The sequence below is a fragment of the Pagrus pagrus genome (genome assembly GCF_965226575.1).
Source record: "Pagrus pagrus genome assembly, chromosome: 21".
Classification (NCBI taxonomy): Eukaryota; Metazoa; Chordata; class Actinopteri; order Spariformes; family Sparidae; genus Pagrus; species Pagrus pagrus.
In genome coordinates this window covers 11,321,682-11,348,860 of record NC_140208.1, presented here as the reverse complement: position 1 = coordinate 11,348,860, position 27,179 = coordinate 11,321,682, and the positions used below count along the sequence as shown (strand labels likewise).

General features: G+C 40.2%; 2 protein-coding genes across 7 annotated transcripts; both read left to right on the top strand.

Annotated features, from left to right (window-relative positions):
• Positions 1–8,123: 8,123 nt before the first annotated feature.
• Positions 8,124–17,408, top strand: LOC311250869 (gap junction gamma-1 protein-like). Of its 5 annotated transcripts, XM_084342988.1 has the most exons (6): positions 8,124–8,208; positions 8,316–8,408; positions 9,595–9,726; positions 9,939–10,012; positions 10,337–10,377; positions 14,398–17,408. In XM_084342988.1, exon 6 carries the CDS (start codon positions 14,451–14,453, stop codon positions 15,822–15,824), a length of 1,374 nt encoding a protein of 457 aa, XP_084199114.1. In that variant the 5' UTR covers positions 8,124–8,208; positions 8,316–8,408; positions 9,595–9,726; positions 9,939–10,012; positions 10,337–10,377; positions 14,398–14,450; the 3' UTR covers positions 15,825–17,408. The 5 variants fall into 5 exon arrangements, with proteins under 5 accessions (XP_084199114.1, XP_084199113.1, XP_084199111.1 ...); XM_084342987.1 differs by lacking the exons at positions 9,595–9,726; positions 10,337–10,377 and adding an exon at positions 13,858–13,939; XM_084342985.1 differs by lacking the exon at positions 10,337–10,377.
• Positions 17,409–18,615: 1,207 nt separating this feature from the next.
• Positions 18,616–25,858, top strand: dbf4b (DBF4B-CDC7 kinase regulatory subunit). 2 transcript variants are annotated; one of them, XM_084342147.1, is made up of 12 exons: positions 18,616–18,712; positions 19,346–19,550; positions 20,079–20,270; positions 20,631–20,681; positions 20,799–20,868; positions 21,130–21,194; positions 21,434–21,473; positions 21,597–21,642; positions 22,892–23,020; positions 23,136–23,271; positions 23,376–23,509; positions 23,635–25,858. In XM_084342147.1, exons 2-12 carry the CDS (start codon positions 19,401–19,403, stop codon positions 25,067–25,069), a joined length of 2,448 nt encoding a protein of 815 aa, XP_084198273.1. In that variant the 5' UTR covers positions 18,616–18,712; positions 19,346–19,400; the 3' UTR covers positions 25,070–25,858. The 2 variants fall into 2 exon arrangements, with proteins under 2 accessions (XP_084198273.1, XP_084198274.1); XM_084342148.1 differs by lacking the exon at positions 18,616–18,712 and adding an exon at positions 18,731–19,099.
• The last annotated feature ends 1,321 nt before the right edge of the window (positions 25,859–27,179 follow it).

The window sequence follows — 27,179 nt, the reverse complement described above, 5'->3', positions numbered from 1 at the left end:
GATAAATCTGTTTCTGTTGTGTGTTTCACAGCCGTGATTATAAACGACCACAATCCTCTTCATGATTAATTGGGCTCGTGATAATTTATCAGCTGGTTTTTTGAGAACGTATTGAGAAACCATTCACACCTCAAGGTCCATTTAGTAGCTGTTCTGGAGCTTTCAGTTACATCACATGATCCACGTTGGTTTTGTCCAATGTTCAAAGAAACGATTGCAACATTTCTTGAAGGACTTTAAGGACGAGTATAAAGTAGAAATTGAATATAAAAGATATATTTTTAAATATACATATATATATATATATATATATACATATTGTTTATATAAAAAAATTATATAAGAGCTGAAATTAACAGATACATCGATCCTCAGCAACTATTTTGATCATCCGTTAATTGTTAAAGTAATTTTTCAGGTTACTTCTCAACTTTTCACTGTTTTTTATCACTCTAAGCAGAATTTATTTGGGTGTTGGATTGTGTGTCTGAGAAAAATAAGGCATTCAACGACACATCAACTCTTTTACTGCCTGAGCAACAGGTCTCAAACTCCACGTTCACGGCCAAATGTGGCCCAGCACCTCATTTTATGTAGCCCGCGAGAGCTTGCAAAGAATATAATTAGCACAATACAATTCTATGCTGCGTTACAGAAGTGCGGTGAGCCTAAACTACATTTCCCAGAATACATCCAGATTTTATTATCTGTGTACTAAAGGTGTCTAGCCATAAAATGTCTGTATACTCTCAGTATCATGTAGCTATTTCCAGCCGAGTTGTTAATGGTGGCAAGCCAGTATGCTTTCTGTATAAAGGCTGAAGACATAACTCCATTGCCAATGTGTTTTTCAGAAAGGTACAGTTTCTGAAGCAGTGTATCCTGACCAGGAACAGGTTTTTTACAATATCAACTTGAAAACCCGCAGACCCAGTCAGGACGCTTGTTAATTATGTAATACGATAACAACTACATACATTGATATAGTCTTACATTTACAACTAGCTCTTTAAAGGCAGCCTTTATGCTGATGTGGCCCTGTGTTACACCTAAAATTGAGATTGTTTAGCCTGCAGCTGTCTCCAAGGTCAAGAATAAACTTTAACACTCAGTATTAAAGTTGTTTTGTGAGAAAAGGTCGATGTAATCTCAAAATTATTGTTGGATATGTCCGTTAAAACTGAGTTTAAAGGCGGATGACATCATGAAAAAGCTTCTAACAGACATCATACCTCAACTAATATGGGCCAAGAATTGAGAGTTATGCCGGTATGCATTAGTTGATGTCTCTGGTTTGATTTAATGTTTTGGGAGAAACAATGTCAAAGAAATTATATGAGAATGGGGGAGTGATTTAAGGGAAGGGACAAGAGGAAGAAGAAGCCTCACATGACGCAACGTGTCCTCTCAAAGTAGGCGACATGTTGATTTAGCAACAGAGGCAAGAGCAGAGAGTGGAGGACAGAAGAGACCCGGCAGTGAGAGGAGTCATCCGAACCACTTTCTCAACTTGCAGGGTTTCAGACAGCCAAAGGACAAAGTGAAGACAGAAGGCAGGATTAGAGGAGAGAGCGCAGACAGAGAAGTGGAGGTCAGTGGAGAGAGAGTCAGCAGTATGGAGCGAGGAGAGGAAAGACAGACAGCAGCACTGAGCTGTGATGAAATGAGAAGACATTAGAGATAAGACGAATAAACACGTGCCACCACCAGCAGAGTGACCTTCAGTGGATGCAGGGGGTTGAATAAATGTTGGCACTGTTTCTGCAAACTGTGGATATGTTGGAAACTTTACATACAGTATATTTAAGTTTAGATTTTAAATGTTATGTTACCAACACTTTGTTACGATTATGAAAAGATCATGTTTTGGATTAAAATACCTGGATTGTCAGCAGGAACACAGTTGGAAATCTCCCCAAGGTTGCCAAAATAATGCAACTTGCCGACTGAAGTGGTCTCAAACAGTTGCTTCTCACCTAGGTGCCACACCACCAGATGAGAAAGTCAGCTGATATAGTCAGCTTGAATACTGTGCAGTCTGTCAGTCTAAAATCATTGCCCTTTAATCCAGTTAGAGGTTGTATTTAGCAGGAGAATTCAAACATTTCAACCAATATCCACCTCAGTCTTGACTGGATTCTGTATGTCTATGCAGTCAGACATTTTATTATTGTATTAAACAATAGGATTGTTTTTAGTATCTATCATTTCCCCGTTTGCTTTTGTATGCATTTGGTGTTTCATCCACTCCTTAAGTATTTATTTTACATCTTTGATTCCCAGTAAATGCACAGTATGCAGTTTCTGCCACTAGGGGTTTACAGTATGTGCGAAGCTTGACCAGAAGATGGCGCCAAGTCGACATATCTCAATCAAAACTGCCTCAGAGTGTCCTGTGCAGTGACACACTGTTGTGAGTCACAATACATTTACAATACACTGAGCTATAAGGGGGTTTTGTTACACTGGATTAATGAGAAAACCACATGACGACAGCAGGATGAGGCGTCCGTCGGCGTAAACATCAGTGCTGATGTGAATCCATGAGAATATGACAGCGGAGGCTCAAGGCTGTGGTGACGGAGATGACATGTGGTGTCTGTGCGTGCTTCATGTCACCATGTGAGCTGGAGATGCTGCTGAAGTCAGCCAAGTGATGTGTTGATTCAGCTTTTATTACTTGTATGAAATTCAGTCTACTCTGTGTCCATTTTGCCTGGCAATAACCTTGTTTCTGCATTTAACCCCTGTTTTATCTCTTCCCCTGCAGGCCAACTGACCATCGTCTCTTCTACTTTGACTTATGTCAGATCAGATTAAGACATTCCATGTGTCTATCTCTGCAACCAATCTCTCCAACATCGTTCTCTCTCCGCATCTGATCTCTTCTCTCTGATTTATCCTGTCACTCTGTCCCTCGGGCCTATTTCATGTCATTGTTCTTGTCCACCATTATATTTTCTGTTGTCAGTCCAAGACCCCCTAATGATAACACCACCAGCAAAAAAACTGACAGTGCAAAACACTTTGTATATCGCCCTCTTTTTCCAATATGATTCAGCTATCGCTCCTTTGGAAAAACCTCCCTGTGAGCTCAGGACTTTTGCAACTCTCAGCTCGATTGATCCTCCCGGGATTGATCCTTCAATTTAGGTCATATTGAGGCTGACATTGTTAGGCAAAGAGTACATGCTGTGTCTATTATGATTGAATTGGCGGAGGATAACTTGCTGTCCAACCCAATTTTCAATGACCTTCAGAGGTAAGTGGATGGACAGAAAACCCAATTAACATCAATCGTATATAGAGGATCTCAAACTGTCATACCTTCTTGCCTATATCCACAAACCAGCTGATACAGCCCTTCCCCCCCGACAATAACAGAAGACGCTCAAATGCTAAAATGCTTTAAATTGGCAGGGCTATCCGATGATTGCTTTTATTGATACCCCCATTGATTTTCCTCCATTCAATTACTCCCTCCGAGGTGAGAGATAACTCAGTTAAGGGACTTCGGCCTTGTAACAGGTCGCTCCAAATTAGGATGCGGGCTTCCGATGCCAAAACACTATCAGGCTGATTAGCGTTGTAAGTGTTTCCACTCGCCTGTGTTTGATTCTTCTGCTGATAGTTTAAGAAAACAATGCCAGCCAGAAGTCAGGCTAATAGCTTTGAGCAGTGGCAGAAACAGTCAGTTAGCAACAAATGGAGATGGGAAAGGAGCGTAGGCTGCCCGAGCTGACGTTTGTCTACGTCCTTGAGATAAATGGTGGAGATAAAAACTAAGCTTCCTTCGCTCGCAGGTCATCAGCCACAGAAAAAAAACAATGTTTGAATTGTATTGGTATGTCCTTGAGGATGTTAAACACCACAAAGTAAGCCTCACTGCAATGCGAGAAGCTTTTATGTATTCATAAATTATCTACTGAAGCTGTAGCAGCTGAGGAAAGCTGAACAGAGAACGTACAGTCCGTCTGTTTTAGGCAAAAGTAGTTCATGACGTTACTAAGGGGCACTCTAGCAATTTCGTGTAACACTTAAATTATGTTAGGGATTTATAAGAGACAGATTAACAAAGAATGGTGAAACTAGACGCACAGAGGTCAAACTATCCCGACCTTTAATCTTTGACCTGGTTCCACTTCCTGTGGTGTCTTCTGGTTGCTATTTCCGGCTCTAAATACATGTGAAAAGTCACAGTCCCGAGCGGTTCACACGGTCTCCCACACACGTCCCATAGTTGGGAACACACGTCCACATTCACATGGAGGTCTTACTTACATAAATACCTAAACAACATCATCATTATGACGGGGAAAGCAAACATGTTGAAAGCTACAAGGAGACAATTAAACACTGAACATTTCAAACTGTTTTTGAAGCATCAGTGGGTTCTTTGAAAACAAAAGATTTACATTTTTGACATCCTGGGATACTATCAGGGTGCAGGCTGGAGTAGGAATAACATTTTAAGTCGATAAGGCCAGTTAAAGGGATTTAAACATTGCATGTGCCTAAATGTGCAATAAAACATTCTCAAAGGTCATACTTATGTAAAAGTAAAGATATTGTGTTTAAATGTTATTTTGGTGAATGTGAAAGTCACTCTTACAAATAGTACTTGAGCAACAGTCTTAAAGGATCTCATATTAAATGTACTTAAGTATCAAAAATACAAGTTAATAACACATATATTTACTTGTATGTATTTACTGTGTATCATGGATTTACCAACCACCTGTAGCAGAAAATTACTCAAGCAAAATGCAAGTACCTCAAAACTGTACTTGAGTACAGTGCTTGAGTAAATGTAATTAGTTACCTTGCCTAACATTGGGCTAACGCTTAAATTACAACGGGAAACTTTCCTTTTGTAAATACCTTCTTCTTCTACCTTCGTCTCTTTTAATAGGTTTTTTTGTATTGTTACTCTGATATCAGATTATTAAAAGTGTGGAGTTATGTCCTGCGTTAACTAGCTGACAACTAGCGCAACTGGCTTACTGTCTGTTGGGGGTCATGCCTATGTTCCCACAGCCCTATGTTCCCACACTTTTTAGGTTAGGGAAGGGGAAGAGGTTAGGGTTAGGGTTAGGGTTAGAGAAAGGGAAGGGTTGGGTTTAGGGAAGGGGGAGAGGTTAGGGTTAGAGAAAGGGAAGGGTTGGGTTTAGGGAAGGGGAAGGGTTAGGGTTAGGGTTAGGGAAGAGGAAGTGGTTAGGGTAGGAACATAGGGCTGAGGGAACATAGGGCTGAGGGAACATAGGCATGCTCCCGTCTGTTGCAGTGGTAGCCTAGCCTAAGAGCTCTGATGCTAACTTATCAGTATCATGTTGTTAATCCTTTTGTGATAATATAATTCGATATAATGAGCTAATGTAGTTAAACAAAAACCAGACTGTGTGATAGTGTTGTTCAATATTGACCTCTTTAATGTTACAATAGCACTTAAGTTACAACCTGAAACTTTCCTTTGGGGTTAGGGTTAGACTTCGACCACAGCTGTCGGATAAAAAAGGATCTTTAGTGCAAAGTTACGTTCTGCATTAACTATTGAACAGCTAGCTCGACGACTAGCTTACTTACTTTTGCAGCAGTAGCTCTTTCTATTGGGAGAAATTTAAAACTCTGATGGTAACTTATCTGCGTGTTGAACAAATGAGTCTGTGACTCTTTGTTTTAGATGAAGAAATACGGGAGTTTTAAACGTCCACACTTGGACAACCTATGTTATGAAATGTAATTATTTATCATGAACACAATTAGCGACACATTCTGATCTGTCACCATGATTATCATATCAGAAACGTGGCCCGTTGATCATGCGGGAGAACTGATCAGATTAGTGCCATTACATAGCGCTTAATGTTTGTCGGAGTCCTGTAGAAGAAATGATCTTATGTTGCTCCAGTCTTTTCTTCATGTTATACTTTATATTAGTGTTTTCACGATACTGGACTTCCTAACTTCGATACAATACCTCGAAAAATGTTGATATACAATACCATTTTTGATACCACAGGGAACAGAAGAGATAGTGAGAAAACATAGATGGCACCAGTGTATCGCTACTGCAGAAAATGAGGACTTAAACAGTTCAAATATTCAGACTGAATACGTATCGATATGCCGACACTACTTTATAAGATAACATTGGTCAGATATTTGCTCAAACGCATTTGGAAGGTGGTTAGAGGTGGGCAGATGTCAACAGTGCAACACGCTCCCACGTCTGGTGTAAGCAGGAAGTTAAAAGACAAAATGATGGAGTTGGAGCATTTTTTTTGTCAACAGTGCTGATCAAAAAACACTGGATACTACAAATTCCTGCAATACAACTACACAGGCTCTTTCATTAGAGCGTCAGTGAATGTTAACCTCTCATCATTTTCACTTCACACCCCCAGTGGAGTACGCAGGCTGTTCACATCATCAGAGTTATTTTATAGCAAGCTCTCACAAGAACTACAGATGACATTACACAGCTGTTTTTACAGGCTCCATGAGGAGTAAACTGACCTTTATGTGTAAAATTCATGAAGTGCCCCTTTAAGGCAGCTTGTCAAGGACTTGATAGTGGAAGGTCTCGATGAAAACAAACCCCGCGATTTGTATCCAAAGCCTGATGGAAGAAGATGAAACAAACTGTTGGCGTCTGTTCAGTCTCAGACTCCTTCTAAAGACAACAGTGTGTTGAATATATGTGTTGGTCTTTGCCCGTCTCATAAAGCCTTGACTCATGACCAATTCTTTCTACCGTTTGTGCAGCCAGAACGAGAAACCGGAGGAAACCAGAAACTTTGCAATGAACCATTGCATTCTTTTCAAAAGGGCGTATGGCTCGTAAAGCATCTCTGTGTGTTGTTGATAAAGCCACACCTGTCTGAGACGAATAAGTCTGCAATTCAAATACAAAGTCCTCATTTGTCACGAGTTAACCTTCCACATGTCCTTGATGACAGATAGACATGGATGAAGGAAATAGATTGTGACCTTGGAAAATATGTGACTGCAATCAAGTAGAACCGGTACTACCCACAAGATTAAGACTTCTTTGGCAGTCATACAGAAGGTGATGAATGTAGTCAGGGATGCATTAAGAAACATGCAGGTATGTAGGTTAACCCCTGACGTGAGATCATAGTTTGCCTATATTTGACTAAAACAGTATAATCTTTAAAAGAAAATCATGTCCCCATGATTTATAAGAGCTGCATTCAATTATGCACGGAAGGTTTCACATTTTTCATAATGGAGAGGTTATTTTAAAGATAAATAAAACTATGGAAGTCGATTCCTGCCAGTTAGAGAGAAAAAAAATATTCCCATGGTAAACCATAATTATGAGATGAAAAGTTGAAATCATGAAGAAAACAAGCAAGATAATTATTATTTATATGATATCATTTTGACTCTTTTAGCTCATAATTTTGACTTTATATCCTATAATTATGACTTTTATCTCATAATTTTTATTATTTATCAAAAAAATTACTTTTTATCTCATATCAACGTTTTAAATCTCATAATTAATACTTTTAATTCAATATTTTGACGTTTAATCCCGGAATTATCACTTTATTCTAATCATTTTGACGTTTTATTTCACATCGCTTTATTTTAATCTCGTAAATATTAATTTCATCTAACTTTTCGCCTTTTTTCTCATAATTTCAACTTTATATCCTATAATTATGACTTTTATGTCATATTTTTTACCTTTTACCCCCCAAAAAGACTTTTTTTAATCTCCTTTCGACTTCTTTAATCTCATAATCGTCACTTTTATCTCATAATGTTAACTCTTTATCTCATGATTATGACTTTTTATGTCAAAAGTTTTGCTTTTCATTCCATATTGACTTTGTTTTGTCTCATATTAATGAATACTATGGAAATGTTTTTTGCACCAAGCTTTATTTCATCTTTTCTTTTTTCTTTAACTTGAGGAAATGGACTTCTGTAGAAAAATACTTTATCATGCTTGAATCTCTTTGACACGCACTCACACTCACTCACACTCACACACACACACACACACGCACGCACACACACACACACACACACACACACACACACACACACACACACACACAAGCCCCTCCTTGCCTTGCCTCGCACCAGCCCGTTTGTCCTCCTCCGCACATACAATCATCTCTCCCTCTTCAGACCAGTCGCCGCGATAAAAAGTCATTTTTTACACTTAAACCAGTAAGAACTTCACTTACCTAAAACTTTTTGCACATTTCTTCAACTCAGCTTCAATATTGTACTTTTTCCTGCAATTCGGCGATGAAGTTTATATTTTCTCTTGACAGGAGAGCCGTTTCTTGCCGGCTGATTTGTGAAGTGTTGCCGTTGACCCAGCAGCTTTCTGAGGGGGAGCGGCGCCAAATGTGCGTCTGAAAAAGGTGAGGATGCTGTGGTGAATTCACAACCTTATGTGTTCGTGTCCTGTGACTTGTGAAAGTATGTTTTTGTGAAAACTACTAGAAAATTGTAGGGGAAGGGTCCTAGATAAACCACGAGATTTGTGTTTTTCTTTTTTGACTTCTTTTTTGGCTTAATAAATCATCCAACTCGGAGAACTGATTAAGCTAGCTACCTTAACATTGCAACTGTTAGCAAGGTAGTTTGGTTACCTAGCTGCAGGTTAACTTTGTCTATTAATGTTACGTTTTATAACCAATTTACTGTAACTGTCAAGTGTACTGGATGGTAATTAATAGGCATAATTAAGCATTGTATTCATCATATTTTAACTACATGTTAAAAAGATAAAACAAATCTCTTAGGGGACTTTTTGACAGTGTTTTATGAATGTTACTGTTAGCTACAGCTTAACTTAACGTTAGCTTAAGTTGCTAGCATCCAAAACCAGCACTGGAGGTCTTCAGACACCTCCAGATGTGGGTTTGAAGGATCAGTGGGTACAAAAAACTTTTACTTCCATTTACTGGAGAAATATCTGTGGGGAAAAAAGGTGAAAACAGCATTAAAATTGTCCTCATTCCCAACTCAAACAGCTAAAACCAAAAGATATTTAATTAGCTAACCTAGATAGCTTATCATTGATGTAAAACCAAGAAAAGCAGCAGTTTTCCTTCTCCAAAACTGAAACCAATGAAGCGATTATTCTTTTTTTAGAATTAACCAATGATAATTAATTACCTGATCTAAAACTATTAGTAAGATGACTGACGAAAATAGATTAATCGACTCTTCTTCGCAATTCCCCAGCGATCTCTAAGAAAAGAATAATGGTAAAGCAGCTGGTTAATGTTAAATTATTTTGTGCTTAATTGGAAACCAAATAGACCAAAATCACACATTCTTTCTATAATTATCAGGATGTGTGACTGTTCATGCTGTTCTTTTATAGGGGTATTTGATTCGAGAGAGCTGTGTAACCTTTATTTACAACGTTGTTTAGTAGTAAATGAGAAAGTAAAGATCTGTGATTGTAATTATCGTCTTCAGGGTTTTCTCTTTCTCATTTTAGATTTCAAACTGGAGGCATATGCTCTTAAAAATCACCATGAAACTGTGAATTAATAGCAATTCTCCTGTCTAATAATAAGCGCCACTGCCCCACAGCAAGAAGGTCCTGGCTTCCAGACCTATCCAGAGTTTGCATGTTCGCGTGTCTGCGTGGGCTCTCTCCGGTACTCCGGCTTCCTCCCACAACCCAAAATCATGCAAAAGTTAGGTTAATTGCTACTCTAAATTGTGAGTAGGTGTGAATGTGAGTGTGAATGGTTGTTTGTCCCTATATGTCAGCCCTGTGATGAACCAGCGACTTATCCAGGGCGTACCCCGCCGCTCGCCCAATGTCAGCTGGGATCGGCTCCAGCCCCCCCGGGAACCTGAAAGGGATAAGTGATTACAGACAATGGATGGAATTGTATTAAACACTTGTTATCTCTCTTTTTGCTTTGCAGGCACATGGGGTTTGACATATCTCAGAATTCTGGCTGCGAAAACAAGGAGGATAGAAAGGATAAAACAAAAAGAGGTAATAAGATTGTCTTCAAACATGCAGAAATACTTCAAATTTAATTCATTCGACCCTGTGCTGTGAGAACACTAACATTTAGATCCTGTTATTATTAGGAGAAGGGACACTGCTGGTTATTGAGTCCCAAAATGCTTATTTGTACTCCTCTCAGTTTTCAACATAATGAGGTTGTTGTTTACACTAGAGACCAGGGGCCGGATGTATTAAACGATGTATACACAAAAAAAAAAAATGTAAGCCTTTTCCCAGACATGATATGGCAGTTATAGAGGACTGTGTGGTGAACACACATGCTTCAGCCCAGCGTACACGTTTTTCTAGATGGCTGAGCGTGAAACAATGAGGTCGACATGAAAGATAAGGTGAGATGTAGCTTCAGAGCAAAACACAGTTTGTTTAGGTTGCTTGCCAATTTCCAAGTATGGATAGTTGTTGGAGTGGAAGTGAAGCTTGTGCTTGTGTGCCTGTTCTCCAGTTTTTGATATTTATAAATCAATATCAGGTGAATGCACAGCTTTATAAATTTGACCGTGTTACGATTTTCTTTGTCTTTGTGCGTCACACAGTTTTTGACGTGAATAAACACGGTTTTATGCATGCGGCCCCTGGTATCTGTCATGGTTTGTTCAGAATTCTTCTTGTAATGATAATCAAATCACAGATACATTAATGCTAAAGGACTATTTTGCAGAGGAGGCCAATGTAGTTGATGGATTGTGTTTACTGTCATTGTAAAATATAGTGAAAGGTGGTAAGACAGAGTGAGCTTCTAACTGAAAACACTTAAATTCACAACATGACACAGGGCAAAAGAGCAAAGTAATTACTATCATAAAATGACGAAGATGCTCTGGTACAAGGCGCTCGTTCTCCAGATCATATAACAATACTCCCAGCTCTTTTTAGCTGGACGATTGATTACTTCTGCAAGCATAGTGTACTTGTATTGGCTTCTTCGGCTGGACAGATGAGCTCTCCACGCCAGAGGCTGGTGTGTAGATAACATTATGTTGTGCCTCTTCCTTGTGTAGTTTGACATCTTTGTGTAGGTGGCCCCAGCACCCTGTGGGCTCCATGTCTGGGTATACAGTGATGGGAGATGCTGAGTCGAAAGTTTAGGTAATCACGCTTGCAGGCCTTTCCTGAGGACAGATTAGTAATGAAGTAGTCGACTTATTTGCTCCCAGTCGCAACATGGAATCAGCTACTTCCTCAGAAGGGAAAGTACTTCCCTACTCTTCATCTGCACTAAATGCATGATGGTGAAGTCGTAGCAAACTTCACCGTCGTGGTGCATGTCGCTGGATCATCATATCAAAGCTATTTTTCTTCTGTCTATTAGAGATGGCAGGTGTTCTTGCATTTAAGATGCTGAATGTGTGGTCAGTGTTTGAGTCCAGCTAGGGACATTTGTTGCATGTTATTTCCTCCTCTCATTTTTCTTTTTTTGCCCCACGAGCGTCCTAGTGTATAGTATGTCTCTAATCAAGAAAAAGAGGAAGTGCAGTGTCAGCAAGCTACAAACCTTTTACAGTCACCTTTCAAGTTTATAGCGGGTGAGTATTTCATACTGAAAAGATAGATTTTGGGTGGAGAATCACTTTAACAGCTTTGAAAGAAGCCACAGACCTTCACGTTCACAGCTTGAAGCCTTCTTAGATAGGCATGTGCCTGCTCTTTAAAGTTACACTCCTCAAATAGTTCTTTTACTGGCTCTGTAGGAAACTGGAGGCTGTGGGTCTGGGGCTGGGAGACATCTGGGGAAAATGCACCGTATCACCTTCAGGCATGGCAGGATGTGGCACTATGGGCAACTTGGGCAATGGAGCTGTTGATATATACTGAGACCAGGCAGGTTTTTTTCAAATAATGACTGGACTTTAGTTGCAGTTTTATTTAAAAAGGGATCTTCTCTGGTCCACTTACTGCTGCAATTGGTGGTTCTACATAGATACCAGAAAAAAAAAACGTAACAGCAGCCTCTGGTTTTGTGCATACATGTGTAACAAAAGAGGATGGTGTGTTTAAGGGCTGACTGAAATGCTTCGAAGCCTTGACTGTTTCCATGGTTATCAACAACCAAATCAGTATTCGAATGCTTCTAGGAGATGGTGCATCGGCTGCACCGAAAAAGGGGCAAAAGACTGATAAAGAGAGGGGGAGAGCTCTTCATTGGTGGTCAATTAGTCTTATAGCCTGTGCACATAAAATCCAGGTGCATGCACATGGTGTGAATGTGGAGCGAGTATAAAAGCATCTTCGCGAGGACGCATTTCTGCTCTGCCGTCCTGCCAGCACAGGGCTGTGAGGAGCTTGACGGTATTCTCCTGTCCTCCTGTCCCTTATTGACTCATATCAATAGCAGAAGCTTCTAGTATTCACAAGTTATTTTCACATTTCCAAAAAATCCAGCATAAAAAACTGAAAGGTTATAATCTAAACACAGGTTCATCTTATTTTATTTGTTTGGGTCGGCGTAGGAAGGATGTTTTCCTGACGGAGGTTTGTCATTACCTAAGATGGATGATTCTGTGGCTTGCAATTAAATTTGTTTCTCTCTTTATTTCTGTTCATGATTTGCTTTGCTGAATATGAGCATTGTGAAGGATTCATCCCAGTTTCTTGCCATCCACCATACTTGTGTTTGGGTGATGGTAGCTTTGCCACTGGGCCTCCAAATAGTAGATTACACAACAGGGCCAGATGTGCAGTTTTAGAGGGCATGTGACTCTTAATGAGACATTCAAGACTGTGTTTTTCTTTATAGTGAGACACAACAGCATGTTAACAGCAGCTGGACCTCGTTTTGTAGGAGTTTTTTTTTTTTTTGTTGTTGTCATAAAACGTCTCACTGACTCAATGTGACAGTGTGTCAGAATGTCTAGTGTGTCAGTGAGAGACATTTTCAGTGGCATGGCATCAATAAACGTGTGGGCAGCCCTTTATATGCACTTAGAGAATTGCATATTCACTTACAGTTTATAAATACGTTTAAATCAGGGTTTAACAGGGTTTTGCACACACAAAAAATTCCTTTTTTTTCCTTTCGATTTTCAAGAAAACAGTCAAATGTCAACGTTTTTGCTGAACACATTTTCATCCATTGACCAGTAAATTCATCTTTCCAGTCATGAAACAAATCAAAGTTCAGACCTGCTGATTGAAAGAATTGAATTTTAATTTAACACCTAAACACTAAAACAAATGTTTTTATTTTGCCATACAGTATGATAACATAATTGACTTCATACAGCGACAGACTCAGAATAACCTCAAGGCTGGTCCTTTATAACCTGGCCTTGTTTGCCTCAGTCTCCGTCCCCTGTAAATGGATGTGAAGAGCATCGTATTCAGCAACCGTGCAGGAACCTTGATTGTTGGATTATAAACTATCCTTAGAAACCCTCCAATTAACACACATGCAGACACAGTTTATCCCACAGAAGTCTGAACCTCGTAGATTTCTTCTCACATGAGTGACTCGTAGAGATGTCTGCAGCATAAGGTTTGGGCAGATGGATGTCTGCAGGTCAAACTGAGTTCTTTCAGGGTTAGATACAGTATGATGTGGTCTAGTTTATTAGAGGACAAAAAGAATATCAGCATCAAAAGACGAAAGTATGTTTTACACATGAATACCAATCACACGGAGTTCCAGAAATGTTTTGTCAACTACAAAACTTCACCTGACTTTCAATTAGCCATCGGAGTAGATAAAGACTGAATTTTCATTTTCGGGTGAACTGTGAAGTGTATCATTTTAATTTTGTAATATTTGAAAGAAGCAATCAGTACTTTGATATTAATAAGACTAATTAATAAGTTTGCTGTTTACTCTTCAGTTTTCAAGCACAAACAAGTTTTCATCTCGTGCACCAGATGAGAAAGTCTTCAGCTTATGGAACATCTGGATGGACAGATAATGTAAATGCCTATAAGAGACATTCAGTTAACAATAGCAATTATGGTTACACATTCCAGTGTTGTCATTACTCTCCCCTGCGTGTACCAATGCCAAGGGTATGTTTACATATGAGCTTTAGGGCACAGCTATTAAAAGAATCAAGGATAAACGTGTTGTTAATATGAAGAAATTCCCTATTAGATAACCATGTATAGTGCAGGAGAGAGTGCTTGGAGCTAAACTAGTTTGTGGACACAGCAGAGGAGTGTGGGGTTTCTTAATTTGCAGCATGAAACCTTTTTGATTTATTCTGTTTGTGTGGGATCGAGACACACTGAGAGTCACACACAAAAAGCCAGTGTATGATTAGTTTTTGCTTTTCTCTCCACGTGCCAGACACTGTTAAGGAGGAATTTTAATGTTGATACTAGTGTTGAACACATGGTACGGAGGTTAATCATTTCTGCTCTCTCCACAGGGGAGTAATAGGAGGTGTATGTTGCCTCTCACTGTAGTTTCCCTGCCACTACCATGAGTTGGAGTTTCCTGACTCGCCTGCTGGAAGAAATCCACAACCACTCTACATTCGTGGGCAAGATCTGGCTCACCGTCCTCATTGTTTTCCGCATCGTGCTGACGGCCGTAGGAGGTGAGTCCATCTACTACGATGAGCAGAGCAAGTTTGTCTGCAACACGGGCCAGCCAGGCTGCGAGAACATCTGCTACGACGCCTTCGCTCCGCTCTCGCACGTCCGCTTCTGGGTTTTCCAAATCATCCTGGTGGCCACCCCTTCGCTCATGTATCTCGGCTACGCTGTCAACAAAATTGCTCGTGCAGAGGACCAGGCCGACAGTGGGGGAGTGAGGAGATTTTCGGGGAGGAAACCCAAGAAGCACTATCTCGCAGGCAGAAAGCAGCACAGGGGCATCGAAGAGGCTGAGGATGACCAAGAGGAAGACCCAATGATCTATGAAATGGCAGAAATGGAGAGTGATGGAACAGCAAAAGAAGACAGTGGTGAAGGAAAACGGAAGGCTAAGGTGCGCCATGATGGGTGCCAGCGTATCAGAGAGGACGGACTGATGCGGATTTATGTCCTTCAGCTCTTGACGCGCTCCTTGCTGGAGGTGGCTTTCTTGTGTGGACAGTACGCGCTGTATGGATTTGCTGTGCCCGGCACCTACGTATGCTCCTCCCAGCCCTGCCCTCACAACGTGGACTGCTTTGTGTCACGGCCCACTGAGAAAACCATCTTCCTCCTCATCATGTACGCGGTCTCCCTGCTTTGTCTGGCACTCAATATATGGGAGATGCTTCATCTGGGCGTAGGTACCATCTGTGAGATTGTGCGCTCCCGCCGTGTGCGGCTCCCAGACGACGAGCTGTACGGGCTGACACGGGGACATGGCGCTCTAAATAAGGCTGGGCTCAGCGGCGAGGATTACAGCAGCTACCCTTTTTCCTGGAATGCACCATCAGCTCCACCTGGGTACAACATCGCCATCAAGCCTTCTCTGGTATCTACAGGGCACGACGAGAAACCACTACCCATCACCGATCTCACTAATGCCAAGATGACATGCCGGCAGAACCATGTGAACATTGCTCAAGAGGAGCGCCAGCAGTACACCAATAATGACGACAACCTGTGCAAAGCGGGGATGGGAGACGCCCCCAGAGGTGTCCTCAAGGACATCCGTCAGCCTCAGAACAGGCTGGAGGCTGACAATCAGGCCTACAGCCAGCCGCAGAGCAACTGCAACAACCACAGCAATCCTCACCGTGAACGGAAACACCGACAGACCTCAAAACACACCTCCAGCAAGGCAGACGCAGACAGAGGCAGCGGCAGCACCAGCAGTGGCAGCAAGTATGGAGTCATAAAGGGCTCTGAGTGGATCTGAAATACAGACTGTGACTGATGTTCTTGTTATGATTCAACCTTCTCAGACTGACTCAGTATTTACGTTCATTTGTGCATACTGTGTTGAAAAAAAATAGACACGGCGCCCAGATCGCATTCTTTTCTGGAGTATTCATACCATTAAAAAAGTTAGAAATTATTATTAGTGTCAGGACCTATCTTGTAGCAGTCCACTGACAGCTCCGTCCTCTGACGATCAAACAGTTGAATAATTTACCCACAAATCTATAAACCTAAACAGACCCAGTGATAATAAATGGTACACATTCATGCCGATATATTACAGACAGTGATTCGAATGCATTAGTTGATTTACAGAAAAATAATCGTCAACAGTTTTGATAATCAGTTCATTATTTGTCATCTTTTTCAAGGACAAATGGCTAAAATTTCCTGTTCTCAAACTGTAGCTTTGTATTTGATGTTTTTGTTTGATATGTTTGTACTGTATCTCAATAACAGTCTCTTCGAAAAGATAACAGCAAATGAAAAATGTTCATTTGTTTTTATGATGAGGATCAGTTTGTGCTTTAGGGTTAAGGTTTTTTCTTTTACTGTGTCAGTATAGTGTATACAGGAGTATTTAGTCCTAGGACTCAATAGTACAAGATAGATCCTGCAACTAAAATACATAAATGACAACGTGCAAGAAAACCTCCAGTAAAAATGTAAAGAGGATGGGAAATGATTCTGTGACAAAGCTTGACAACTGTAGTTTGTCGCTGTATTCAACGTTGAATTACAGCGGAGTAAAAATATCAAAATTATTGTATGTTTTGTTAAATAGCTTGTGCAGGAAGACACTGGTGCTGTCTTCCATTCCTGGTGAATATGCAGAGGCTTCTTTGCAACCTAAGGTGCCTTACTTAAACAGTCAAAGTGCTGCTTCCTGTTGACTCTGCATCACTTTGAGTACAACCGTTGACCAGGTAATTGTTTTCTACAAAATGTTGTAACAATACAGACTGGAAACAGGAGCCAATTCCTACTGTCTGCTTGTCTAGTTTCATTACCACCAAGGGGTTAAGCTTTGAACAATATTGTTGTTTCTGAATATGCAAAATAGTATTGATATTTTCACCAAACCAGGTTTGATGTGGATTGATGTGGAGTATGTTTGTTAGTTGGTTATTTTACAGTGTTTCTGTGTCATTTTTCTGAGAAAGAGGGAAAGGATTAATCCTAAATGCTTTGACGGATTTTGAAATGTTATCATTCAATGGAAGTGTTTGGCAAAGTTTAATGTCCCAACCTTGTTTCCCAAACTGTTGTCAGTGTCTTATTGTTAAGCCGTTAACATTTTTGAAAGATTTTTTGTTTGTTTAAGGTTATTGCTATGAAGGTTTTTATCAGTAGTACTCCATTAGTTTGTGTAAAGCTTAACCAGTGCATCTGGCTTTTGGCTTTTTTTTTTTTTGTTAAAAGTAATCATTAATACATGCTTTTATTTTCAGATTTTCAAATTGAAATGTCATTAAGGCTAGTCCTTTGCACTGTGCCAGTGTTTTTGTTAAAATATTTTTCTAAACAAAAAGTGCACGTTTTGAATAAAGAATTGGTATTATTTGTCTTGTGGTTTTTGTCTTACAATTAACAAATTTGGCATCATGACCTTATAAGTCATAGTATGTTTAGTGTTAAATCAACCTAAAGGTGGATTAATTAACACATGGGTCAGAGTTTTCTCAAGGAACAGAAGTATAGATAAAGATTGAAATTGCAAATTTACTTCCCTCACTGGGATTATTGTATTTACAGGGACACTGCCCCCTGCTGGACAGGAAGGGATCAAACATAATATGTTCCCTCTTGAATGAGGCTCCAATTGACAGAACCTGGCTTTGAGCACAACGTCAAAAATGATTGAGTTAGTTTTTCTAAACAATGTTAATGATGTTGGAGAGGCACACCCACTGACTTTTGTCGTTTTAGTGAAATTAAAGGCAAATGTGACCAACTTAATGAACAAACACGTTTTGATTTTTAATTATTCCTTCTCATGATAGCTAGTTTTTGGTTTGCTTGAGACAAGCACATATCAACACTTTTTAAAGGATCAACCTATGTGTCTCGTAAAGTCAGAGGGGATCATGTTGTATTATTTAAAGTTTTTTCCCTGTAGGTCTCTTAGTAAGCAAGTGTTTGAGCAGCTGAATGAAACTGGTGATGAAAGTTGACACAAACTGATAGAGAGCAATAAGGTTAATACACAAACTGCAAACTGATCACAAGGATACAGAAAACAGACTAATGATGATTTAAATTTACTGTACTTTTTTGGTATTGTAGTTTTGGCTGATATTGACTCTGTTGTATCTCACTTCCCACTCCAAAAAGCAAAAGCCTGCATGAATAAATGAATGAAGTGACACACGTGTCTCCGAATGAGCTATATCCAGCATTCTGGAAATTATTTCCAGGAGAAAAAGGACCTAAAGTAACAAAATACCCAAAATGTTAAGTTACCAGAGATCATGCTGCAACATCCTTCGTGCTGCGTTTACGGTACTGTCTGAACCTTACGTGAACATCTTATAGAAGCAGTTCGCATGACATCGACTTTGAGAAAGTACGCTGAAGCGCAACAGGTTGACTTGTAAGAAGCTGCCTGATAATTATACCGAATTTAAATCCCTTTTCACCTCTTTGCTAAACTACATAACAATAGTATTTGACTAGCCCCAAAGGACAAATGGCTGCTTTTGAGGGATATGAAACAAGCACTTGAAGGCAGCGTTTTACCGGATGTGACGATACGTTCACGTTCTCGTCTCCGCCAGTGTTTTTAAAAAGCGGCGGTTGCTCCTCGAGCACCTTCTGGTGAATAGCAACAATATTTCTCGTATTTCTCCAGTTCAGTAACAAAACGTAAGCGCACAGTCATTATGTCTTCTTTCTTTGCTTTTCCTCCGACGACATAGAAAACTATTCAGCGGCTAATTAATCCTCACTTCAAACTAGCTGCACTTTTTTTGTTTCCCAGCCGCTGTCTATGGCGAGGAAAGCTAGCTAATGCTAACTAATGGCAGCTAAGATTGCTAACAAGGAAGGTGGCTAGGTTAACGAAGCCTTCCATTTACAGCGCTGTTTTAGTTTGGCAGTAAACTAACACTGCATGCTTTTTGTTTTCGATGGCAACTTGTAAAACCCTTGCAACATTGTTATGAGCAAATTGGTTATTTTAAATTGTACATTTATTCGACCATTGAGAAGAAACCTGATTGCATTTTACTGATAGCAATTGTAGAAATTCAGGTAATGTATTAAAAAACCTCTTGCATGATTATGTAACTACTGGTATAGACTGTTCTTTTACTCACGGCTTTAAAGACCTTGCATTACATTACCCAACAAACTTTAAGACAACATTGTCAAAACAATGTTGTGAAACACTAGTAGTACAACAACTGTTTATATCAGAGACATTTTGTTTTTAAATTGCTCTCAATGTCGACTCATAAGATTTAATTCACAACTTTGTTCTCTGGTCTATATTTTAAGGTGGATCCTGGTGTTTTGTCTGTAAAGGTGTAAGCTCCTTTACTGCACCAGGATCATGCTGCACCAGCAGTGTGCAGAGGAGGAAGGCCTTATGGGCTCACTGTGTCTGGGGAGGAAGAAGCTGGAGGGGAAGACCTTCTACCTGGACAGTGTGAAGAAACGTTCAACAGCCCTGTTGTTGGAGGCCATATCTCTTCTAGGAGGGGTAAGCCTGTGTGGGGATGAGGGCAGTGAACATTGCTTATTGTTGTTTAGCTATACTCAAGAATTGTTATGAAGTTTTAGTCTGCGCAGTGACATTCTAGATACAGCATCATTTTTTCTGCCTTGCTTCCTTTAAAGTCTGAGAAAAATCCAACTTTATTCCCTGATCTATGTCAGGAAAAATGTGGTAGCTTGGCCCAGTTTTGTAGAGGATATAGTGGCTGAACCCACATCTAACAGTGCACCACATTCTTGAAAATCAGCCATTTAACAATGTGATAATGTGTCTTATGGTACTTTATTATTGTGTGATAGAATAAGACACTACAATAACATTGCTTGTTGCTGACTTGAAACAGAAGGCGCATGGAGTATAGCACTGATTAAAAATAACTTTACAGAGTAAATAATAATTCACTGCACAGAAATGTTTATGCTATCTATGAAGTTATATTTTGTGCAAAACAAAGGTGACAGATGTCATTCAGCATAAACTGACGAGCAGATGTTTTGTTTCCTTTTTCTAAAGAGGGTTGAGAGTTTCCTGCACAAGGATGTGAGCTTTGTTGTGACTGGAAACCAAGAATACCTGAAGGACCAGAAATGTGCTGACACAAAAGCAGGGGCGAAGGAGACGAGTGAAGAAGCTCAACGCCCTATAATGACACGGGACAATGTCCTGAGCAGTGACAAACGGCGACCAGGAACTCCTAGACCAGTGGTATTAAGCATCACCCACGCATTTTCTAAAACCTTTTACAGCTTGCAAATGTGTTAGTGCTCAAGAAAGTATATTTAATGTTATTTAACCCGATGCATTTTACTGAGGTCAAATCAAACAGCTGGTTATTTTAAATTAATTATTATTATTTTTTGTCTATAGTGGACATTTTTATATGTATATTTAATGTATACGAGAAATTACAAAAATGCTACATAGAAGCATCGAAAGACAAATGCATTTTAAAGATTCAAATTTACCATTGACATCTTTTCATCACCAACTCATTTGTTTATTATCCTAGTGGCTGTAAATTGTAAGTAGAATAAACCTCATATCTGTGCTATATTTTCTCTACAGGCTTATGGCAGCCGTGGGAAGGCCCTGCTTGAAAAAGCCATTCGTAACAATGTAAGTCAGTGCAGCCAAATTAGCATTTATCTCACAGATCAGCTTTCAGTTTGTGGTTATTGGTGAAACACTGAAGACCAGCATGGGTTTGTTTATTGACTTGATGTTGTCTTATAGGAACAACTGCAGAGGAGCAGTGTTTTGGCCAACGCCCGATCATGGGGAGTGAAGATTTTGTATGTGGATGGTATCCTTTTGACTAACTCCAGCAGTGAGGAGAAATTCCATGTCAATATAATATCATGATTTGATTGAAGCTCTTATCTGGCTTGTATGTGTTCACATCTGTAGTGCAGTGAACCTTTGCTCACAGCAGATGGCACCATGTAAGTGCTTTTGTTTTGTTCTGTGATGCTGTCTAACTGATGCAAGCTGGAGAAATCTGTTAACCAGCATAGATATCTAACAGTCTGTGAAAGTCCTGTATTGTTCCTTAATGAAGTATCAGATGTCCTCTTATATTTGAAACAGTTGACTCAAGAGCGCTTCAGTGTGGTACACAAGAGACAAGAGGTATGATGTTTGGACTGAATGTCTTTTAACTTTACAAGAGTTTCAATGTACCAGTTTTACATAAAAAATAAATTAGTAAAAAGCAAAAGTTTTTTAGAGGCAAGCAGAAGTTAAATTAAATAAGCCACCATTAAAATATAATGAGTTTTTTTTGTTTATAAAGAACAATTGTAATTCACATCTGCCTTTACTCTTTGATTTTAATAAGTCTTATTTTGTCTTTTCTTGTTTTAATGCAGAGATCTTCCACCAAACAACAAGGTCCTCATGTTGTCAAAGGTTAGTTTATGTCTGTGTTAAGCTAATGTGTTAATTTTTCAACAGTACTTTATTTCTGTGGGTGTAACTGTGGCTAATTTAATCTTTTTTTTCCTGTTCCTCTTTATATCTCCTGGTCTACAGCTGCAGCTTTGAGATCTCCCTATCTTAAAATTGAAGATTCAAGCAGGTGAGTTTCATCCTCTACTAGTTTATTTTCTCTCACGAGGAAGGAGGATTTGGAATCCTCTTCCTTAAAACTGTAAAGCCATTTTGGGGGGGTATTGAACAAAGCACAGATATATCATCACCTTTTAAGTTGACATGATGGCAAACAGTTGCATATTTATACATCCAGTATTAATGGAGCATTCATTTGGTCATTTTGTGATGGCAGGTCCATTATTCACTCTGCTGTAGCTTTGTTTTTGGTATCTGCTGACTCTGGAGGGAAGTATATGGCTCTTAAAGCTGCTAAATGTTTGAACAGCTAGTCTCTCACTGGGTCTGTCTGCTTTTTGGTGTTGAGCAGGCAGTGAACAGTTGGTTTTTAGCTCTTCTGCAGAAAACGACACTGTGAGAGCAGTATGAGGGAACCAAAAACGGTACATTTATAGGACAGAAAGCTAGACAATGAACGGAAACTCACTATAAAGGTCCATAAAGCTGACCAGAGCTGCAGATTCAGGTGATGATTCTCACTTTGTAACCTTGTTTTCATATCATAATTTTATACATTGTTAGTGTAAGATATTGGTCGTAGCCTCTGTTTCTTTATTCCAGTTAATCAAGAAAGACAAGCTGGAATAAATTAAGCTTTAGGGCCTGCCAGGTTTCATGTAATGGTTGTTTAGTATCAGATTAGATCCTATTTTGCCGTTCATGCATAATGACAGTGAAACAACAATGGGTGGCAGTGACCTGTCCCCATGTTTCTTCCCTTCCTACCCCACTGGGAGCGAGTTCTGGGGGTTTACATTTCAGCCCAGATGATTTTCTTAATTGAAGCTGTTAAGGAGTCCCATCGTGTAATGTGACAAGCCCCCCTGAGTGATGCTGCTCCCGCAGAGGCCAGAGCCCAAGCGGATACGATTTCTATTCGATGAGGCTTTGCAAGCTCCACTGCCTGCTCCTGCAGGGGATCTCCATGTGCTAACAGCTCTTTTCATTTGCCCTCTCATTTCAGTTAATTGAAGTGCTCTGGCTAATGCATAGGCTGTCGCTGTGAGAAACTGAACCCATGAAATCTGAAACATTTGAATATTAGTCTCTCAGGGGTTCATCTCACATGTTTCAAATATTTTGAACATATGATCATGGTGATAATATCTTTTATCTGCATTCAGATTGTATTTGTTTTTCCTTGTATAACTATTTCAAGCTAAAACATTCTTTAATTAAATTTTTATGTATTATGTTCTGTTTTGTTTTCTAACCAGGAAATACAAGCCCCTGAGCATGCAGTCTATGACCTTCCCTACTCTGTGGTACTCGGGCCGATTTAGTCCCTTTGAATCTCCTCCTCCTCAGTTTGAAAAACCAACAGAGCAAGGAAAAAATAAAACAAGGTTTGTTTAAATGCAAAAGGAAATACACTGCGTAATTTTTAAGAGTTTTGTTTCATTCTGCTAAAAAGGTAAAATAAGGATTTGTCATAATTTTGGCTCTTTCTTTGGTAATTAGGGAAAAGAAGAAAGTTGAAAGCAATCAGGATAAATCTCAAACTCCACTCAGCTGTAACCAATCACTTTGGAGGCCACGCAAAAAGGACCTGTCTTACTGTGAATGCTGCCATCAACCCTTCACTAATCTAGAGGAGGTGGACATCTTTAAGAATTACTTTTATTGGCACATAACTGATGTTTTTCCTCCTTCAGTTTTTGGCTTGTAACTACAACTTATGGTTTTTGTTGGTCCCTGCAGCACTTGCAGTCGGATCAGCACCGTGCGTTTGTGCTGGATCTCTCGAACTACAGCGTGGTGGACCAACTCGTGCCTGAAATGCTTCCCGGATTCGACCCTGATCCACCTCAACAAACAGAAGAAACACTGAACAGGTGAGTTTTGATTATTACCTAGCAATGTCCTAATGTTAGGGGAAAAAAGTCTTCTCACTACACCAAATTATGTTTTCTGTGATTTAAATGGAGGATTTTTAGTATTTTCTATGTATTTCTTCTAGACCACCAATTCCCTTGCCCATCCAAGATGTCTGTGAACTTGAGCCTCTCACTGATGTCGAGACGGAGCATGCTGTTCAGGCCCTACAGAGACAAGGTTCATCATTCAATACTCACCTCTCCAGCCCTAATAGGGGTCCTCTTTCCTGTGGCCCAGGCAGCCCATCACCAGGTGTTCAGCTTCCCATCCCAGATCCAGCAGATCCAGCCCCTCCACCTGCTGACATCCAGCCTGTCACTGCTGACACAGACTGCCATCCTCGCTCTTCAAGTCCAGCCATGCCTGTGTTAGATATTGAACTACAAGCCCACGACCCAGCCAGCCGGCAGCATGATACTCAACATCTCTCCTCCTGCCCTGATACACCATGTCTTTCTCCTGACCCTTACTCCATGCCTCCAGTTCTGAGCCCACAAGTCCCTTATCCTTCCAGCTGTATGGAGTTGCACTGTCTTTATTCAGATCCTCCTCTCCTCAGTCCTCAACAATATCCTGCTGAAGACACTGTGGAAGGACACGCTTGTGAAATGGACAGTGCAGAAAGCGTGTTTGAGTCCATCCCTGCTGTCACAATTCCCATCTCCACCCTACATCTTCCCTCGTTAGCTTTATCAAATTCTGAAGGAGTACATGCAGAAAGTCTTGTAGAATTAAATGGGCTCAAATGTTCCTCTAATAGTTTGGAGTGTACCACGCTGTTTTCATGTAGATCTCGTTCCCTCCCTCGACAATCAGCGTCGACACCAAACCCCAAAAAGCGCTGTAGATCGGCCAGCCCTGAACACAATCACTGCAAAAAGAGGAGGAAAACAGCCATCAGTGGTATCTTGACTGAACGAGGGAATGAATGTGCAAAACCAGAAAGTGACATTATGGCAAAATCTAATGGCTGTTTATTATCTGACACAATATGGACTGTGGATACACTTGGTTCAAAACAGACTTTTACCATGTTTTGTGTTCCTACTGTACAGATTTTCACTCAAAGGGACATTTTAGGTCAAGGTAGCACTTTAGTTGCAGATCAGCCATCACACCCAAAGACTTCTGATCCCCTGCTTCAATCTCAAAGTACATTTTCCAGTCAAGACTCTCAACGCTCACTATCCCACTCTACGTCGGTGTGCATCGAGTCAGCCCTCATCCCAGACTTAGCCACACTTTCTCCATCATCATCAGAGTCCGACTGGGACTGTGAGCTGTTGTCGCGGCTGGGACCGAGCACGGCGGCTCCTCTGTCGCCCACCGAGCAGAGCCGCGAGCTCGACAAGGAACTCCTCCACAGGCCGTGCACCTGGATGCACAACACCAGCTACGAGTCGCGTCTGCACACCGCCCTTCAGCCATCGACTCCGACTACCTCACTGTGTGGTGAGGACATGGACCCTTCTTCGTTTTCCAGGACTGTGGTACAGATTGTTGAGGTTCAGCACTGATGGTTATTTTCTTGATCATTTCAAAGAACTGGGAGAACCACGACTGTGCAGCTGCATGTCCCAATGAGCAGCACTTAAGCTCATCAAAATAAGTCAGTATAATGTACACTGAATAAATATTCAAGACTTAGCGTGAGCTAAAATGTAATATTTTGCTGTTTTTAGAGGTGCTGATTTTTATTTTTACTTTTTTTTGTTGCAGTGGATGCTCCTTCTCAGGAACTTGTGGAGCATCCATTATCATTTTTCCTCTCAACCCCTAATCCTCCTTGTGCACAGATCTCTAAGTTATATTCTGTATATCTTGCTGACTGCAGTCTTTGAGCAGCTATGTGCGGGAACACATGGTGGTATTGAGAATTTAATGAGGCTTTTCTGAAGGGGGCATTACTCAATTACTGTAAGTGCTGCATCTGGATCACATCCCACTCGCGCCGCCGTTGATGAGGCGTTAGTAGAGTGGAGGACTCACACAACCTGTGAGATGTCAAACGGCTCTGTCTGCCGTTTGAATGTGGGCCAGAGGACGGGCTTTGTCAAGGAGAGACGACTGCTTCACAGGGAGGTTTATTATCTCCACTTGTCAGTTTTTGAAGTGTAAGGTCATCCACCATTAAAGACTTGTCATTTTTAATCAGGAACAGACAAAACTCAGAACCACATGTTGTCCAAAAGTTGCACCTTTTTCAACAAGCAAAGAGAGACACCGTGTGATCTCAGTTCTCTTTATGAAAATGTGAAGTCCATCCTTGTACAGTGTTTTTAAATAAATGTTTTTAACCATAAACACTTCCTGCTGCATAGTGCAGAAAAGTTGTCGCTCAGGTGAAGCAACATTAAGAACTGTTGAGATGATTTTCCTTTCATCTTATTAAACGCTGACTCTGCTCGAAGGCTTAAGCAGCCAAATGGGGAGGAAAGGATGATGAAGGGCAACAGAGAGTCGATCTGTCCTGTGTGGCTCATCCGGCCAGCTTCCAGCTGACACAAACAATATTTGATATCTAATCTCCATGCCTTGTTACGTAACCCTTCACCATCCAGATTGGTTGGTATGAAGAGGTCCTTTGTGTGCGAGAACAATCTACATCTTTTAAGGGAAATCCTGCATAGTACACCTTTTAAAGTTCTACTAGAGTTTTTGGTCGTACGATGTTGGAGTAAAAGTTGGGTCTGAAGGTTAATTGTTTTGTTTAATGCTGTCTCTAAGGTCAAGACTGAACTTTAACTCCCAATAAGAGTACACTAATTAGAAGAAAGGTTTTATATATTGAAAATAGACATTCAGTTCAAAGTGAAGTCCCAGAATTGCTGAAGATGACTTGATTTAAGTTTTGTTTTCAATAGGGAATTGACAAATGTAGTCCGCTTTTTAAATTTAAAAGTCATGACTAAGTAAGAAACTTTCTGATTTAAAGTTAATAACATCTTTGGGTATTATTAAACAATGCTTTAACAGTCAAAAAATGAACAAATCTTCTTCATGAACGTGTTAAAAATGTTTCTAAATCCAGTACAGTATCTGCTGACCCAACCACCTCAAACCAGTGAGAAGAACAGATTTTTTTTTTAAGTTTGACCCTCTGAGTCAAATTTCAGCATTTCTGTGATTCCTTGTATTCTCAGCCTCACCAATTGCTCATTGTTCACTGGATTGGGTTGAAATTGGTCCTGAACATACAGGAGACCATAAGGAAGCTCGGCTATTCATTTAAGTAGCTGTTGGGTAGATATCTGTACTGTGTTGAATTTAAGATTTGAGGGGCCCTATAGGGGAGTTGGCAGTTGGTCCCTTTAGTTACACATCCCACATATGAGACAGAAATGATACCATGACACCAAAATTAATGATTAACATATTTTTGACCAGATTTGCTCAAGGGTGTCACTTTGCGGTGAAAGGTGGCGGGGAAGAGTTGGTACAAATCCAGGACTTATGGGCAAATTATTCATGTTGGCGTTAATACCAGTCGATCCCTGCAAGTGGTGGGGACTTGAGGGCTCAGATGAATAAACATTTTAGTACATTTTAAGTAATTATGCTTTTTAAAATTGGTGGTGGGGACACCTGTGGGTTTGCTTATAATCAACTGAGGCAGAAACAAAAGAG

Excerpts from the sequence above, each read along its gene's own strand:
- LOC311250869 (XM_084342984.1), top strand. The coding sequence starts at position 14,451 with ATGAGTTGGAGTTTCCTGACTCGCCTGCTGGAAGAAATCCACAACCAC.
- dbf4b (XM_084342147.1), top strand. The coding sequence starts at position 19,401 with ATGCTGCACCAGCAGTGTGCAGAGGAGGAAGGCCTTATGGGCTCACTG. Across the intron at positions 20,271-20,630 it reads CAGGAACTCCTAGACCAGTG|GCTTATGGCAGCCGTGGGAA; the intron begins GTATTAAGCATC and ends TTTTCTCTACAG. Across the intron at positions 20,682-20,798 it reads AAAAAGCCATTCGTAACAAT|GAACAACTGCAGAGGAGCAG; the intron begins GTAAGTCAGTGC and ends GTTGTCTTATAG.